Source organism: Chlorocebus sabaeus, chromosome 15 (genome assembly GCF_047675955.1).
Source record: "Chlorocebus sabaeus isolate Y175 chromosome 15, mChlSab1.0.hap1, whole genome shotgun sequence".
In the NCBI taxonomy this organism is placed as follows: Eukaryota; Metazoa; Chordata; class Mammalia; order Primates; family Cercopithecidae; genus Chlorocebus; species Chlorocebus sabaeus.
The window spans coordinates 54775930-54792150 of NC_132918.1; the positions used below are offsets into that span (position 1 = coordinate 54775930).

General features: G+C 45.8%; 1 protein-coding gene across 1 annotated transcript in view; it reads left to right on the plus strand.

Moving 5' to 3' along the window:
• The first annotated feature begins 7921 nt into the window (after positions 1-7921).
• The window catches only part of MSL2 (MSL complex subunit 2), a 48600-nt gene continuing 40300 nt past the window's right edge, over positions 7922-16221 (plus strand). The window contains exon 1 of the mRNA XM_008009045.3: positions 7922-9830. Within this exon, the coding sequence (XP_008007236.1) occupies positions 9689-9830 (142 nt within the window). The 5' untranslated portion in view covers positions 7922-9688. The remainder of the gene's footprint in view (positions 9831-16221) is intronic.

The window sequence follows — 16221 nt, forward strand, 5'->3', positions numbered from 1 at the left end:
AGCAGATCGAGACCATCCTGGCTAACACGGTGAAACCCTGTCTCTACTAAAAATACAAAAAATTAGCCGGGCATGGTGGCAGGCATCTGTAGTCCCAGCTACTTGGGAGTCTGAGACAGAATTGCTTGAACTCGGGAGGCAAAGGTTGCAGAGAGCAGAGATCGCGCCCGCTGCACTCCAGCCTGGCGGCAGAGCGAGACTCTGTCTCAAAAAAAAAAAAATCAGATTGGACATCATCACCCTCATTTCCCAGATCACATGGATTTTTGTGGAATGCTTTATTTTTGTCACAGCACCAGCAAAAACCCAGTTTTGCAAAGATATAACCTCATTGAAAGGAATGTAAGGTGATCTAATGTTGAAACTGTAATTTTTACAGTACCCAACAAATGTCAAATATTTTCCTCACAAGGTTGAAATATCCTGCGGCTTCTCTATGAGTTCTTTGTGGCACCTGGGGCCACGTTGGTGCACTCTTTGGGAACCAGAGATCTAAGACAATAATCTAGGATTGTGAAGAGATTTTTAGGTGTTTGTTTTACAGGTTTGAGCCACCGTGCCTGGCCTACTTTGTCAAATAGCTACCAAGTTAGGGCATAAATACTCATTAAGTTGTTTGGACCTAACTACTTAAAAAACTCTTTCAGGCCAGGCATGGTAGCTCACAGTTGTAATTCCAGCACTTTGGGAGGCCGAGGCAGGCAGATCACCTGAGGTCACGTGTTTGAGATCAGCCTGGCCAACATGAAACCCTGTCTCTACTAAAAATACAAAAATTAGCTGGGTGTGGTGGCGGGTACCTGTGATCCCAGCTATTGGGAGGCTGAGGCAGGAGAATCACTTGAACCCGAGAGGCAGAGGTTGCAGTGAGCCGAGATCGCGCAATTGCACTCCAGCCTGGGCGACAGAACTAGCCTCCATCTCAAAAACAAACAAATAAACAAACAGGCAAAAAACCCCAAAACAAAACAAAACACAAACTATTTCATACTTCTTTTGGCCTAAGAGTGTGGTGAAAAACTACTGAGATGCTAAAGGCACCATGAACCAAGAAAGTTTGGGAATCTGTAACTTAGGATCAATTAGAGACTTATGTGGAACTGCTAGTTTCCAGGCTCTGCAAACTTTACAACATTTTAATATTGCCAGTTGTTCTTCAGAAATATTCCATCAATTTATACACCCAGTAGCAGGTCAATTTTCTCTTACTTCATATGGTGACCCTTGAACTAAATGAGTCCAGAGGGGTTGACTAATGAGAAACCATGACTGAAAAATTTTGCTGAGTTCTCTAATTGATACAAAAAGGAGTAAGAAAGGACCTCTGACCTTAAAGTCAGAGCCTGTTTTACCTTCCTAGACTCTGGTACAGGGCTTTGCTAGAGCAGGGGATCAGTAAACACATGTTGATGAAATGAAAAGAACTCCATTCACAAGAGTTTCCAAGGCAAGACTGAAAACAACGTAAGGTTATAGTGAAAGCAAACACACTTCAGATTACCAGATAGAATACAGAATGCTGTTAAATTTAAATTTCAGGCTGGGTACAGTGGTTCACACCTGTAATCCTAGAACTCTGGGAGGCCGAGGCAGGCAGATAGCTTGAGACCAGGAGTTCAGACCAGCCTGGGCAACATAGCAAAATCCCGTCTGTACTAAAAATTTGTGGTGGTGTGTGCCTGTAGTCCCAGCTACTTGGGAGGCTGAGCTACCTGAGCCCAGGAGGTAGAGGCTGCAGTGAGCCCAGATCTTGCCACTACACTCCTGCCTGGGTGACAGAGCAAGACCCTGTCTCCAAAAAAAAAAAAAAAAAAAAAAGGAAGACATTGTCTTAAATTGATAGTGTAAGAAATTTGTGGCTCATGCCTGATGTCCCAGCACTTTGGGAGGCTGAGGCTGGGGGCGGATAGCTTCAGCTTAGGCAAGATGGCTAGACTCCCATCTCTACAAAAAAAAAAAAATTACAGGCACCCTACAGAGCGGGAGAATATTTTTACAATCTATCCATCCGACAAAGCTCTAATATCCAGAGTCTACAAGGAACTCAAACAAATCTGCCAGAAAATAGCCCATTAAAAAGTGGTCAAAGGATATGAACACACTTCTCAAAAGAAGACATTCATGCAGCCGACAAACATATGAAGAAAAGCTCAACATCACTGATTAGAGAAATGCAAATCAAAACCATAATGAGATGCCATCTCACACCAGTCAGAATATCATTATTAAAAAGTAAAGAAACAATAGATGCTGGCAAGGTTGCAGAGAAATAGGAGTGCTTTTACACTGTTGGTGGGAATGTAAATTAGTTCAACCATCGTGGAAGACCGTGTGGTGATTCTTCAAAGATCTAGAACCAGAAATACCATTTGACCCAGCAATCTCATTACTGGGTATATACCCAAAGGAATATAAATCATTCTATTACAAAGATATATGCATGTGTATGTTCATTGCAGCTCTATTTACAATAGCAAGGACATGGAATCAACCCAAATGCCCATCAAATGCCCATAGACTAGACAAAGAAAATGTGGTACATATATACCATGAAACACTAGGCAGCCATAAAAAAGAATGAGGTCATGTCCTTTGCAGGGACATGGATGAAACTGGAAGCCATTATCCTCAGCAAACTAACACAGGTACACAAAACCAAACACCACATGTTCTCACTTGTAAGTGGGAGCTGAACAATGAGAACACAAGGACACAGGGAGGGGAACAACACACACTGGATGGAGCCTGTCGCAGATTGGGGGGGTGGGGAAAGGGAGAGTATTAGGAAAAATAGCTAATGTATACTGGGCTTAAGACCTAGGTGATGGGTTGACAGGTGCAGCAAACCACCATAGCACACGTTTACCTACGTAACAAACCTGCAGATGCTGCACATGTACCCCAGAACTAAGCATAAAAGAATAAAAATAAAAAGAAATTTGAGTTATAGGCCGGGCACTGTAATCTCAGCACTTTGGGAGGCTGAGGCTGGAGTCAGATCCCTCTAGCTTAGGCCACATGGCTAGACTCCTGTCTCTACAAAAAATACAAAAAAAAAAAAAAAAAAAAAAATTAACCAGACGTGGTGGTGTGCACCTGTCGTTCCACCTACTCAGGAGGTTGAAGTGGGAAGATTGCTTGAGCCCAGGAGGCCGAGGCTGCAGTAAGTACTGCACTTCAGCCTAGGTGAGACTATCTCAAAAAAAGAAAAAAGAAAAAAGAAATTTGAGTTACATATGATTTTTCCTAAATAAAGCACTTTAATGTATTTTTTTTAAAATCAAACTACATTTATTTCAGTGGTTTTTAAATTTTAATTTTTTTTTTTTTTTTTTTGAGTTGGAGTTTCACTCTTGCTGCCCAGGCTGGAGTGCAATAGCGCGATCTCAGCTCACCACAACCTCTGCCTCCCAGGTTCAAGCGATTATCCTACCTCAGCCTCCCTTCAGCGATTTTTTTATTTAGGTAAAATATGCATATATAATTTACTACCTTTACCGTTGTTTTCAACTTTTATTTATTTATTTTTTTGAGAGGGAGTCTGGCTGTGTAGCCCAGGCAGGAGTAGCTGGGATTATAGGCATGCGCCATCACACCTGGCTAATTTTTGTACTTTTGGTAGAGACGGAGTTTCACTATGTTGGCCAGGTTGGAGTGCAGTGTTGCAATCTTGACTCACTGCAACCTCCGCCTCCTGGGTTCAAGTGAGTCTCCTGCCTCAGCCTCACCAGTAGCTGGGACTATAGGCATGCACCACCAGGCCTGGCTAATTTTTGGTATTACTATTAGAGACTATTAGAGATGGGGTTCGCCATGTTGGCCAGGCTGGTCTTGAACTCCTGACCTCAAATGATTCCCCCGCCTCTGCCTCCCAAAGTGCTGGGATTACAGGTGTGAGCCACTGTGCCCAACCCTGGTAGGTTTTGACTTTCACCCTCTTCTCGCCCTTCCCCAGAAAGTAGGCTCTAGTGTCTATTGTTCTCATCTTTATGTCCATGTGACCTCAATGTTTAGCTCCCACTTATAAATGAGAACATGCAGCATTTGGTTTTCTGTTCCTGTGTTAATTCGGACAATGACTTCCAGTTGCATCCGTGTTGCTGCAAAGGACATAATTTTTTTTTTTTAGATGGAGTTTCTCTCTTGTTGCCCAGGCTGGAGTGCAATGGTGTGATCTCAGCTCACTGCAACCTCCACCTCTCGGGTTCAAGCAATTCTCCTGCCTCAGCCTCCCAAGTAGCTGTGATTATAGGCATGTGCCACCACGCCCAGCTAATTTTTTATTTTTAGTAGAGACGGGGTTTCTCCATGTTGGTCAGGCTGGTCTCGAACTTCCAACCACAGGTGATTCGCCCATCTCAGCCTCCCAAAGTGCTGGGATTACAGGTGTGAGCCACAGCGCCCGGCCAGGACATAATTTTTTATGGCTGTGTAGTATTCCATCGTGTATATGTACCACATTTTCTTTATTCAGCCCATTGCCAATGGGCATTTAGGTTGATTCCATTTCTTTGCTATGTAAACAGTGCTGCGATGAGCAGATGAGTGCATGTCTTTTTGGTAGAATGACTTATATTCCTTTGGGTATATACCCAGTAATGAGATTGCTGGGTCAAATGGTAGTTCTAAGTTCTTTGAGAATTCTCCAAACTGCTTTCCACAGTGGCTGAACTAATTTACAGTCCTACCGGCAGTGTATAAACATTCCCTTGTCTCTGGAACGTCCCCAGCATCTGTTATTTTTTGACTTAATAATTGCCATTATGACTGTGTGGTGAGAGGGTATATCATTGTGGTTTGGATTTGGATTTCTCTGATGATTAGTGATGTTGAGCTTTTTTTTTTCTTTTCTTTTTCTTTCCTTCCCCCCTTTTTTTTTTTTTTTTGAGATGGATTATTGCTCTGTCACCAGGCTGGAGTGCAATGGCACGATCTGAGCTCACTGAAACCTCCGCCTCTGGGGTTCAAGCGATTCTCCTGCTTCAGCCTCCTAGCCTCCTGAGTAGCTGAAGGCACATGATACCACACCCGGCTAATTTTTTTTTTTTTTTTTTTTTTGGTATTTTTTAGTAGAGAAAGGGTTTCACCGTGTTAGCCAGGATGGTCTGGATCTCCTGACCTTGTGATCTGCCCACCTCAGCCTCCCAAATTGATGGGATTACAGGTGTGAGCCACTATGCCCGGCTGAGCATTTTTTAAATACATTAATTGGCTGCTTGTATGTCTCTCTCTCTCTTTTTTTTTTTTTTTTTTGGCATTTGCTCTGTCGCCCACGCTAGAGTGCAGTGGCTCGATCCCCGCTGGCTGCAACCTCTGCCTCATGGGTTCAAGCAATTCTCTTGCCTCAGCCTCTGGAGTAGCTGGGATTACAGGTACCCGCCACCACCCCCAGCTAATTTTTTTGTATTTTTAGTAGAGATGGGGTTTCACCATGTTGATCAGGCTGGTCTTGCCCTCTTGACCTCAGGTGATCCGCCCCTCTAGGCCTCCCAAAGTGTTGGGATTACAGGCATAAGCCACCACACCTGGCCTATGTCTTCGTTTGAGAAGTGTCTGTTCATGTCCTATGCCCATTTAATGGGGTTGTTTTTTTTTTTTTTTTTGAGACGAGTCTCGCTCTGTCCCCCAGGCTGGAGTGCAGTGGCGGGATCTCAGCTCACTGCAAGCTCCGCCTCCTAGGTTTAGGCCATTCTCCTGCCTCAGTCTCCCGAGTAGCTGGGACTACAGGCAACCACCACCTCCCCCGGCTAGTTTTTTGTATTTTTTTTTTTTTTTTTTTTTGAGACGGAGTCTCGCTCTGTCCCCCAGGCTGGAGTGTTGTGGCCAGATCTCGGCTCACTGCAAGCTCCGCCTCCCGGGTTCCCGCCATTCTCCTGCCTCAGCCTCCTGAGTAGCTGGGACTACAGGCACCCGCCACCTCGCCCGGCTAGTTTTTTGTATTTTTTAGTAGAGACGGGGTTTCACCGGGTTAGCCAGGATGGTCTCGATCTCCTGACCTCGTGATCCGCCCGTCTCGGCCTCCCAAAGTGCTGGGATTACAGGCTTGAGCCACCGCGCCCGGCCAGTTTTTTGTATTTTTTAGTAGAGACGGGGTTTTACTGGGTTAGGCAGGATGGTCTCGATCTCCTGACCTCGTGATCCACCCGTCTCAGCCTCCCAAAGTGCTGGGATTACAGGCTTGAGCCACTGCGCCCAGCCTAATGGGGTTGTTTTTTGATGGTCTTTTTTTTAAAGTTCCTTATAGATTCCGAATATTAGACCTTTGTTGGATGCATAATTTGCAGATTTTTTTCTCCTATTCTGTAGGTTGTCTGTTTACCCTGTTGATAGTTTCTTTTGCTGAAGCACTTCATTTTCTATAAACAATTCATTTGTTTCCTTTTTAGGCAAGGCCCAATCAAGCCAATAAATATTAGAAGAGAATATACTTCAAGATTCTTTACCTCTAACTACCATAATCTATTACCAGTTGCGACCAATTTCAGAAGCTAAAAAACAACTGGTTTAACACACGTTTTGTCTTTCTCACTCACGTACATGCACACGAATGATCAACATAATTAATCTTAATTTGGGTGTACACATCCCAAGAGATTTGTAAAAATCCAGTTATGAGAAAATTAGCAAGGTTAATGCCCTGCAAATAATCACTTGCCTAGGGTGACTGCTAGGAAAACAGTGCTGATTATTTTACTCTGTGTTGCTCCTCTTGGGGAGAACAACCTGTGTGTTGTGGGAGAAGCCCTTAGAATCTGGAGTAAAAATAGAACCATATAACAGTTTTATTTGAAGGAGAGCTTAGAAAAGATCTCTTATGAAAAAAAAAAAGGAGCTTTTAAAAATAAGAGTGGCTTTTAGAGTATTTGTCATTTTCCACGTATAAGGCTACCAAATACAGTTTGCACAGCTAATCAAAATTAGGAAGTTGGATTCTTACTGCTTAATATTTAAGTGTTGATAATATGGTAGGTCTTGTAAAAAAAAAACCTGCCTTCAAACGGTAATAGAAATTATAAATCGAGATTGTATGGGTTCCCTTGATACTTTACTACTCACCTCAAGTGGCAGCTTGTAACTAACATGTACCACATTTACATGTGTCATATACGTGCCTGTGTTCATATGTGACATGTGCCACAAAAGATTTACACACATCATAATTTTCACTTTGCAAACGTGTAGTGTCTACTGTGCATGAAAAATTGTGCTGAGGAGCTTTGGTTTGTACAGAGATAAGAAATGCTTCCTATGGCCTGTTACTATTTGTGCTACTCAAAAAAGGTTTTGTACTTTGAGAAGGGAGGGAAGTCATCCATTAAGTTAGGCTTTTGTTTATTTATATCTCAGTGCCCTTGATCTCCCGCAAAAACAAAAGGCAAAAGCTTGTTTTAAAAAACAAAACATTCGCAAGGATTTGGGTTTGTTCTAGAGCAAGATCATGCATTTTTCAAGACATCTGTTCATACAGAAGAGCTAGGTCTTTTAAAAAAGCTAAATCTTTCAAAAAAAAAAAAAAAGGAGTTCGTTTTGTTTTTAAAACACGACTCTGTTCCGGTGAGAGCTCGGTGAAGTCCTGATCGGCGCCCATGAAGGCGAGGCAGCTCGAGTCCAAGGACCAGAGGCCGTGGGAATAGCCCGGGTCCGACGGGTACGCGCGGGGGGTGGGTTCGAGCCTCCACGCTTACACAGTCAGCCAGGGCCTTAGAAACCTCCGACGGCGAACCACCGCAGAGAGGCGCGGATCGCTGCCCCGACCCGGCAAAAGCCGTCTGCACGCCTGCTGGGCGCGCAGCCACGTTGACTGCAGCAACCTTTCCGGCTCGGCGAGAGCCAGCCAACCGGCCGAGGCTGCGCCCTTTCCGCGGTCGGGATGAGCCGTTCCAGGAGAAAGGCCGCGAGGGCGGGGCTTGGGGCCTGGCGAGGCTATTTCCTCACACCGCGGTCAGTCAGGACGAGAGGCCGCATTCAGGCCTGTGCAGAGCCCCACATGGCGCTACCAAGTCGGGCCCCGGCGTTGGCGGGCACAGAAGCAGTGTAATGCGGGAAGCCTGCAGCCCACACTGGGGAAGGATGTGCCAGCTAACGAATGTTTCACCACAGCCCACATGCCTGGGAGAGGGAATTTGAGAGCACGTGGGGGAGGGGCGGCGAGAGCTGTCGGCTCGCAGAGAGCATGCTCCGTTCTGAGAGCCGAAGTGGAGAGCCAGGCATGCGCAGTGAGCCTAGGGTGGGTTGGCAGCGGTGAGGGACTGGCGCGAGCGGGCTGATGTGTTTATCCGGTTTTCTGGGTGGGCGGTCAAAGCGCACGCGTAAGGGCGAAAGGCGGCGGAGCTAGGTAGCGGCTTGCGCATGCGTGGAGTGAGCCGGTAGCTCTGGGAGGCTGTGGAGGGGGTTGTTAGAGGAGAAGCAAGGGAAAAGGGAAGCGAAGGGAGGAAAGGGGGGAGGGGTGAGAGTGTGCTCTGCGCATGCGTGCGAGCGCTAGCGACGACGGCGGCGGGGGAGTCTCGGGGATGACAGTGGCTTTGCCCGTTGGGGTAACGGTCGTCGTCGCCGCCAGCAGAGGCCTGAGGCGCCGCACAGCCTGCGGGATCCATTAAGGCCGCAGCAGCCCGGGCCCTACTGAGCTGGGGTGGCGCGTGGAGTCGGGGTGAGGGCGGCGAGGCACGGGGGAGGGGCCTGCGACGGGGCCTTGCTGTGTGCGCTGGGCGGCGGCGGCGGGGCCTGGCGGTGTGAGCGCTTGCCTCCCGCGGCCGGGAAGGCGCTGAGGGCGGCGGCGGCCGTCGTGCTCGGTGGAGGAGTCGTCTGTGTGTGCGGCGCCGAAAAGATGGCCGGGCAGTGAGGGGGCGGCGCTTGCGTGTGGTGACCCCGGAGTGTGCGACTGAGGAGCGAGGGGCGCCGCCGCGGCCCGGCCGGGCCTGCTCCCCGCCCCCTCCCGCCCGCCGGCGGCGGCCCGCGCACTTCCTCCCCGGCCCTCCCCTCCGGGTTGAGGACTCGCCCGCCTCGCCACCTCGGGGAACTGCGGGCTGCAACCTACGGGGCGGAGAGCCAGGGCGCAGTCTGGGCCCCGCGTCCGATATGGAGAGTGCGGCGGCGGCGTCCGCCAGCCGCAACAGCAACCTTCGTCGCCGCCGCGGTATCTTGCACTAGATCCGGGAAGCCGCCGCCCGACCGTCGTCCTTGCCTTCGCCGCCGCCTCCGCGCCCTGCACTGGGATGGAGTAAGAGGCTCTGCAGCCCGGGAGAAGCGTGCCGCGCCTCAGACGGGGCCGGGGCCTGCTCCCGCGCCCGCCAGCTCGACCTGAGGAGGCGCCTCCGTGTCCGGAGATGGAGCTTGAGTGCAGGCCGCCCGCCGAGCCGCGGGGCTAGACTGAGCGCCGAGTCCCGCCCCGAGCGCCCAAGCCGCCGCGTTCTGCGCTCTGTGGTCGCTCCGGACGAACTCGAACGCTGGTTTCTCTCTCTCTCTTTTATATTTTTGGAAGTCTCAGGGACGGAGGGGCGCCAAGGCCCCATGTGTGGGAGGATTGCTTCAGCTCCACAAACTTGCACGGATTTTGGTTACTTGTTTGGCCAATGGTTCGGCTCTGATTTCTTCCGAATTGTTGCAAATTCGCCATCGTTCCCTGGCTGCTTACAAAGTTGGATCCGGAATTTCTTTTCAACCGGGAGCCATTGGTGTCGAAGTGTCTGCAATGAACCCCGTGAATGCTACTGCTCTCTACATTTCCGCGAGCCGCCTAGTGCTCAACTACGACCCCGGAGACCCCAAGGCGTTTACTGAGATTAACAGGCTCTTGCCTTACTTCCGACAGTCCCTTTCGTGCTGTGTTTGCGGTGAGACGCTTTTTATTGTTCCCTTTTCAGTGCTTGTTTTTAAAAAGCCTTCTGGGCAGTGGTAACGTGAGCGGGTCGACGGCCTGGTGGTTGGTATTAAGCTTTTGTTATTTGTGCCGCGCTGTACGGTCATTAGTTTTGAAACTCACCGAGGGACTTTTGCCTGGCATTTCAGAAAGGCAGAGAACCCTTTCAGACCGCTTCGTGCAGTGGCGTTAACGTTCAAAATGGTTTAATTCGCCTCGGTTCATCTGGTGGTAGTGGTTTAAGTGGGGGTAACATGCATGCACAATACTTTGCCGCGGGAGCTGATTTCGTACCTACCGCGGTTAAAAGTGGTTAAACATGATGAAAACATGCACATGTGGGCACATGTGGCGTGTTTGCATTTCCCCAAGCTGGTGTTACGTGGGAGTGGTGGGCTAAGCTGATGAACCCACAGCTGGGGAACCTGGCGCGGAACTTTCCCCCCGGTTCCTCCACAAATGCTTTGACTGTTTGACGGTTTACAGCAAGCCGGGGAAGGCTGGTGGTACTCGAAGTGCTTTTTAACTGGTGGGATTTTTACTTACCACGTTTTCATTTTGTGGCTTAACATACTTTGGCTTTGTCGAGGGTTATTTTAGATGTTTTTGTTCAAAAAATATTAACTCGTGGTAGGTAGGATACTTTTTAATTATTTTTAAGATAGAAGAGATATGTTAAATTGTCTAAGGAAGATATCTCAAAAGTGATAATTTGAGTGTTAACTGTGCAGGTATAATAATTACTTGCTTTTCGAAAAATCTGGACTGAAACGTTAATACAAAGGAAAGGGCAACTGGCAAAGCAGTAATATGTGTGCTCTACTTAATAGTCTATCCGAAGTTTTGAAGTTTTGGTAATCCACTTGTTTAGTCAGAACCTGGGAAATTCAGGCACGTTAAGGCTTCCGCTTTCTTTAAAATTAGATAAAGGAAGAAGAGTAATTTGGGACAGTTGTGGCTGAAGGGAGAAATAATATTCATTTGAGGTTTATCCAGCGTTCTCTATATAGATCCTGAAGCAAGACACTGAATGGGTGCAGAAGAGGTGGTGGTGTTTTTTGCAAGACAAGTACTTAATGTCATAAACATTTAAGTAACTGAGTAAGTCATTAAGTGCTACTCTGACTGGTAACAGACACTTAACACCTATATAGAGGAATAGTCGCCCCGGGCAAATCACCTAACTGCCCTGGGCCTCAGTTTCTTGATGTGTAAAATGAGAATTTTCGGCTAGATTGAGTTTCCTTTCAGCTTAAGTTTTGCAAATGTAGGTGTATAAAAAATTTGCTTGATTTCATGGTAACCTCTCACTCTACTCCTGCTTTTTTGGAGTGCTTTTTTTATGTCCTCACATATTTTGATGGTTTGAGGACTGAGGAAATGGAGCTGCCATAACTTCCTTCTCCATACACTTTTTTTTTCTTTTCCTTTGGTGACGGCCGTAGGGTGCTACTATGGTGAGGTAGGGGGAAGAGGAAGGGCCCACTCTGTCCTGCTGAAACAGCATTTGAGAGTGATGTCATTATCAGTTAACATTTGCAGAATCTGGTAGGTCACCTGTTTACTAGATGGGTGAGACTTAGCTCTCTAATATAAGGGGGAAATGGTAGTTTTGAGTTGTGTAGACCACCACTATCCTAAAACTATTAAGAACCTCAGAGGTTTTAAGTTCTTATTAATAGTTTTCGGATAGTAGTGGTGGTCTAATTGAACATTTTCCCAGGTTCTAACCTGGACTTTAATGGCATTAAAGATAAAACTACATTTAAAAGTCCAACTGTAGCCTTTTTTATTTTTATTTTTTGTCTGTCTTGGCAACACAAGGGGAATTTTTCTGACAGGGCTTTCTTATTTCACATCATCCTGTGGAAGATCTGTGAGTTCTGCTTCTCCCTTATAATTGAGTAGCTGGCATGGTTTCAGTAATAGGGATGTAGGTTCAGGTTTTTTTCCTCCCATCTCTTTGGACGTAAGTCTGTGGTTATCAAGAGATAGGAAAAAAAAATCAGTTATTTGAATTTAGCTCCAGCATTTACATATCTTTGTACCAGGTGCGTACTAGACTTTTTTCCTTAGATGAAAAGCATACGTGCATTCAAATTAATATGTGGATGTGCATGCAGTCTTATTTCACAAAATAATACACATGTAAAAATGATGTTTAATTCTGTCGTAATGCTTAATTAGGGAATTTGTTTCAACACGTCCTGTAGATTTGACCCGCTACTACCTTTTCATTCTTTTATTCAACTGTGGTTTTACATAATTTCTGTTTTAACTGGATTGATGTTTTTGCCCTTTCAGACATGCTTTATATCTTCCTCTTTTTTTTCTTTTTTTAAAACTCTTTGTTTTCTTAAGTTTCTTCTGCCTAATACACTCCTTTTTTTCTAAAGGCCTAACTCAACTCCCTGCCTCCTTGGTGAAGTCTTCCTTGCTCACTGCAGCGAAAAGTTTCCTCTGGTCAGGTGCCTGTAATCCCAGCACTTTGGGAGGCCAAGGTGGGCGGATCGCTTGAGGTCAGGAGTTGAAGACCAGCCTGGCCAACATAGTGAAACCCCATCTCTATTAAAAATACAAAAATTAGCTGTGTGTGGTGGCGGGTGCCTGTAATCCCTGTTACTTGGGAGGCTAAGGCCCATTGCCAGACATTGCTTGAACCTGGGAGGCAGAGAGGTTGTAGTGAGCGGAGATTGTGCCACTGCACTCCAGGCTGGGCGACAGAGTGAAACTCTGGCTCAAAAAATTAAAAAGTTATCTTTGTTCTCTTGTTCCAGTCGTAAGGTACTTTTAACTCCTTTCAGTGCAGTTTTTATATCAGTTTGATTCTCCTGATAAATATAATAAACTTCTTAGGGAAGACACCTTTTTCTTTTACATTTTTGTATTTCTTCTGCTTCACACTCTCTCCTGCCTAGTGACTTACATGTAGGTGTTTATGACAGCCTCAGAGGAAGAGGTGAGGGAGGGAAAAAGCCCTTCAAACTTTGCAATTAGGTTGAAATTTGGCTTTTACTTACTGTGTAGGCGCATTGCTTTAACTTTTTGCCAGTTTCCTTTATCTCCTTCAAGTTTGTTTCTCCAAATTTGTGTTATGTGTGGGCTTATTTTTAAGTGGTTTGAAAAAACTTTTTATTGAGACAGGATCTTGCTGTGTTGCTCAGGTTGGAGTGCAGTGGTGCGATCCTAGCTCACTGCAGCCTTACACTCCTGGATTCGTGCAATCCTTCCATCTCAGCCTCCTAATTAGCTAGAACTGCAGGCATGCACCATCATGCCCAGCTGAAGTTTTTGTGGTGATAGGGTCTTGCCATGTTGCCTGGGCAGATCTTGAACTCCTAGGCTCAAGCTATCCTCACGCCTTGGCCTCCCAAAGTGCAGGAGTTACAGATGTAAGCCACTGTGACTCCTGGCCTGAAAAAAAAATTTTTTTTTTTGAGACGGAGTCTTGCTCTGTTGTCCAGGCTGGAGTGCAGTGGCACAATCTTGGCTTACTGCAACCTCCACCTCCTGGGTTCAAGCGATTCTCCTACCTCAGCTTCCCGAGTAGCTTGGGATTACAGACGCCTGCCACCACGCCCAGCTAATTTTTGTATTTTTTGTAGAGATGGGGTTTCACCATGTTGGCCAGGCTGGTCTTGAACTCCTGACCTCGTGATCCGCCCGCCTTGGCCTCCCACAGTGCGGGGATTACAGGTGTGAGCCACCCCTGCTCGGCCTGAAAAAAGTTTTTGAACCCATGAGAACAAGTCTACAGTTTCAGTGTCTGGCATGTATTAGGTACTTAATATCCCAGCTTTGCACTGTAGAGAAAGGTGGGAGGAGGTGAGGGAAGAGACTATAAACTATCAGGTCAATTATTGTCAAACCTAGATTATTCACTGCAGTTACAGTTTTGTTGTTATTGTTGTTTGATATGTTAATTAGCTGATTATCGCGCTTGTTTTTCAATTGGTTTGTATATTTGAACCTTCTGAAGCGTCTAGTGAGTGGGATAGCCTTACTGTAGAGAATTACTGTACTTTCTAGGTCACAGAAAGTGACCAAGACAAAATCACTATGGGTACTATTTTTAAGTGTCGATTTCTCGCTCCTGTTCTAAATGTTGGACTTGCTTTATCAGAAAGTAGAATTGTTTTTTTCTTTTGATAACATGAGACTTGATAAATTTTGGCCTAAGGATTTTAGGTTTTCATTAAACTTGTAACTCTTCAAATGATGTAACAAGTCTGATGTATACAATCAAAAATCCTGTTAGGATTGGAGGGTCATGTTAAATGGAAAAATATTACTCTTGGAGATATTTGGAAATTATCATGGTCAAACCCAGGAACATGAATATTTCCCTTTTTTTTTTTTGGAGACGATCTTGTTTGGTCACCCAGGCTGGAGTGCAGTGGTGCAGTCATAGCTCACTGCAGCCTCAAACTCCAGTCCTCTGGCCTTAGCCTCCAGAGTAGCTAACACTACAGGTGTGCGCCACCATACGTGGTTGGCTAATTAAAAATTTTTTTTTGTAGAGATGTGTTTTACATCTTGCTGTGTTTTACATTTGCTGTGTTGTCTAGATTGGTCTTGAACTCACCTGGCCTCGGTCTCCCAAAATGCTGGGATTACAGGCGTGAGTCCCGGTAACCTGTACTACGTCTTTATTGGTCACCTGTGATGTTCTAGATGCTAGGATAGAATAAGACACATGGCACAGGCCCATATATATTGGTCAGTGTTATAGGAAAGACATTTAAGTAAACCAACAACTACTGGCCAGCTACTGAGTAGAGGCATGTAAGCTATAACAAACCTCATGTGTCACGATAGAAAAGTTAGTAATTTTTTATTTTTGAGACAGGGTCTTGCTATGTTGCCCAGGCTGGAGTGCAGTGGCATGATCTTGGCTTACTGCAACGTTTGTCTCCCGGGTCCAGGTGATCCTCCCACCTCAGCCTCCCAAGTAGCAGGAACTACAAGAGTGCACCCCCACGCCTGGTTGGTATTTGTAGAAAACTTACCAGTTAACGTTTTTGTACGTGTAAAGTTTCAGAAATTAACCATAAAAGTGTATTTATTTGTGTAGAATTTGTTTTTGAATAGCTCTTTGGTCAGAGGTTAATCGTTGGTGTTAAAACAGGGTCTATTTTAACAGTTTTTTTCTTGTTTACCTGTTTTCTGATCTGGGAAGAATTCTTTAGAGCACATTCATCTAGTATGCAGGTAAGGAAGAACTGTGTAGTTAGTAATTTTCTTGGCAGGTACAATTCAGCTATAGACAGCAGATATATCAGATCTATTTTTTTTAACTGTTTTATTTTATTTTATTTTTTTAAAATTTTCTTGAGACAGGGTCTTGTTCTGTTGCCCAGGCTGGAGTGTGGTAGCATGATCATGGCTCACTGCAGCTCGATCTCTTGGACTTAAGCTGTCCTCCCACCTCAGCCTCCCAATTAGCTGGGACTATAGGCATGCGCCACCATGCCCACCTTATTTTTGTGTTTTTTTTTTTTTTTTTTTTGTAGAGACAGTTTTGCCATGTTGCCCAGGCTTGTATGATCTCTTTTCCTAAGAAAAATCTATAGAAGTTCTAAAATATTTGCTCCTGCTTGGGTATGTTTATGCAAGATGACATTGTCTTAGGGAAAGGACTCCCTAAATGCGTTGTTCCTAGTGCTGAGATGAAAAGAGGTTTGATTCACAGCCCTTCATCTTACGATAAGTTGAAAAGGTAATAATAGTTTAAATGATGGCTCAAGGCAGGCAGTATGGTACTGTAGAATTAGGCAGATGAGATTGTTTCAGTCTGGTAAGATCTGGTAGGTGTGGGACTTGAGTTGGGCCAAGAGAAATGGGGTAATGGATACTTTTTTTTTTTTTTTTTTTGAGACAGTCTTGCTCTATCGCCCAGGCTGGAGTGCAGTGGCTTGATGTGGTCTCCAGCAATCCTCCCACCTCAATGTCCTGAGTAGCTGAGACTACAGGCATGCGCCATCAATGCCCTGCTAATTTTCAAATATTCTGTAGAGATGGGGTTTTGCTGTATTGCCCAAGCTGGTCTTGAATTCCTGGCCTCAGGCAGTCCTTCCGCTTTGGCCTCCCAAAATGCTGGGATTATAAGCATGAGCCACTGAACCCAGCCTGTTAGTGGATTTTTTTTTTTGAGACGGAGTCTTACTCCATTGCCAGGCTGGACTGCAGTGGTGCGATCTCGGCTCACTGCAACCTCCGCCTCATGGGTTCAAGCGATTCTCCTGCCTCAGCCTCCTGAGTAACTGGGACTACAGGCATGCCCCAACATGCCTAGCTAATTACTGTAGTTTTAGTAAACACGGGGTTTCACCGTGTTGGCCAGGATGTCTCGATCTCTCTACCTC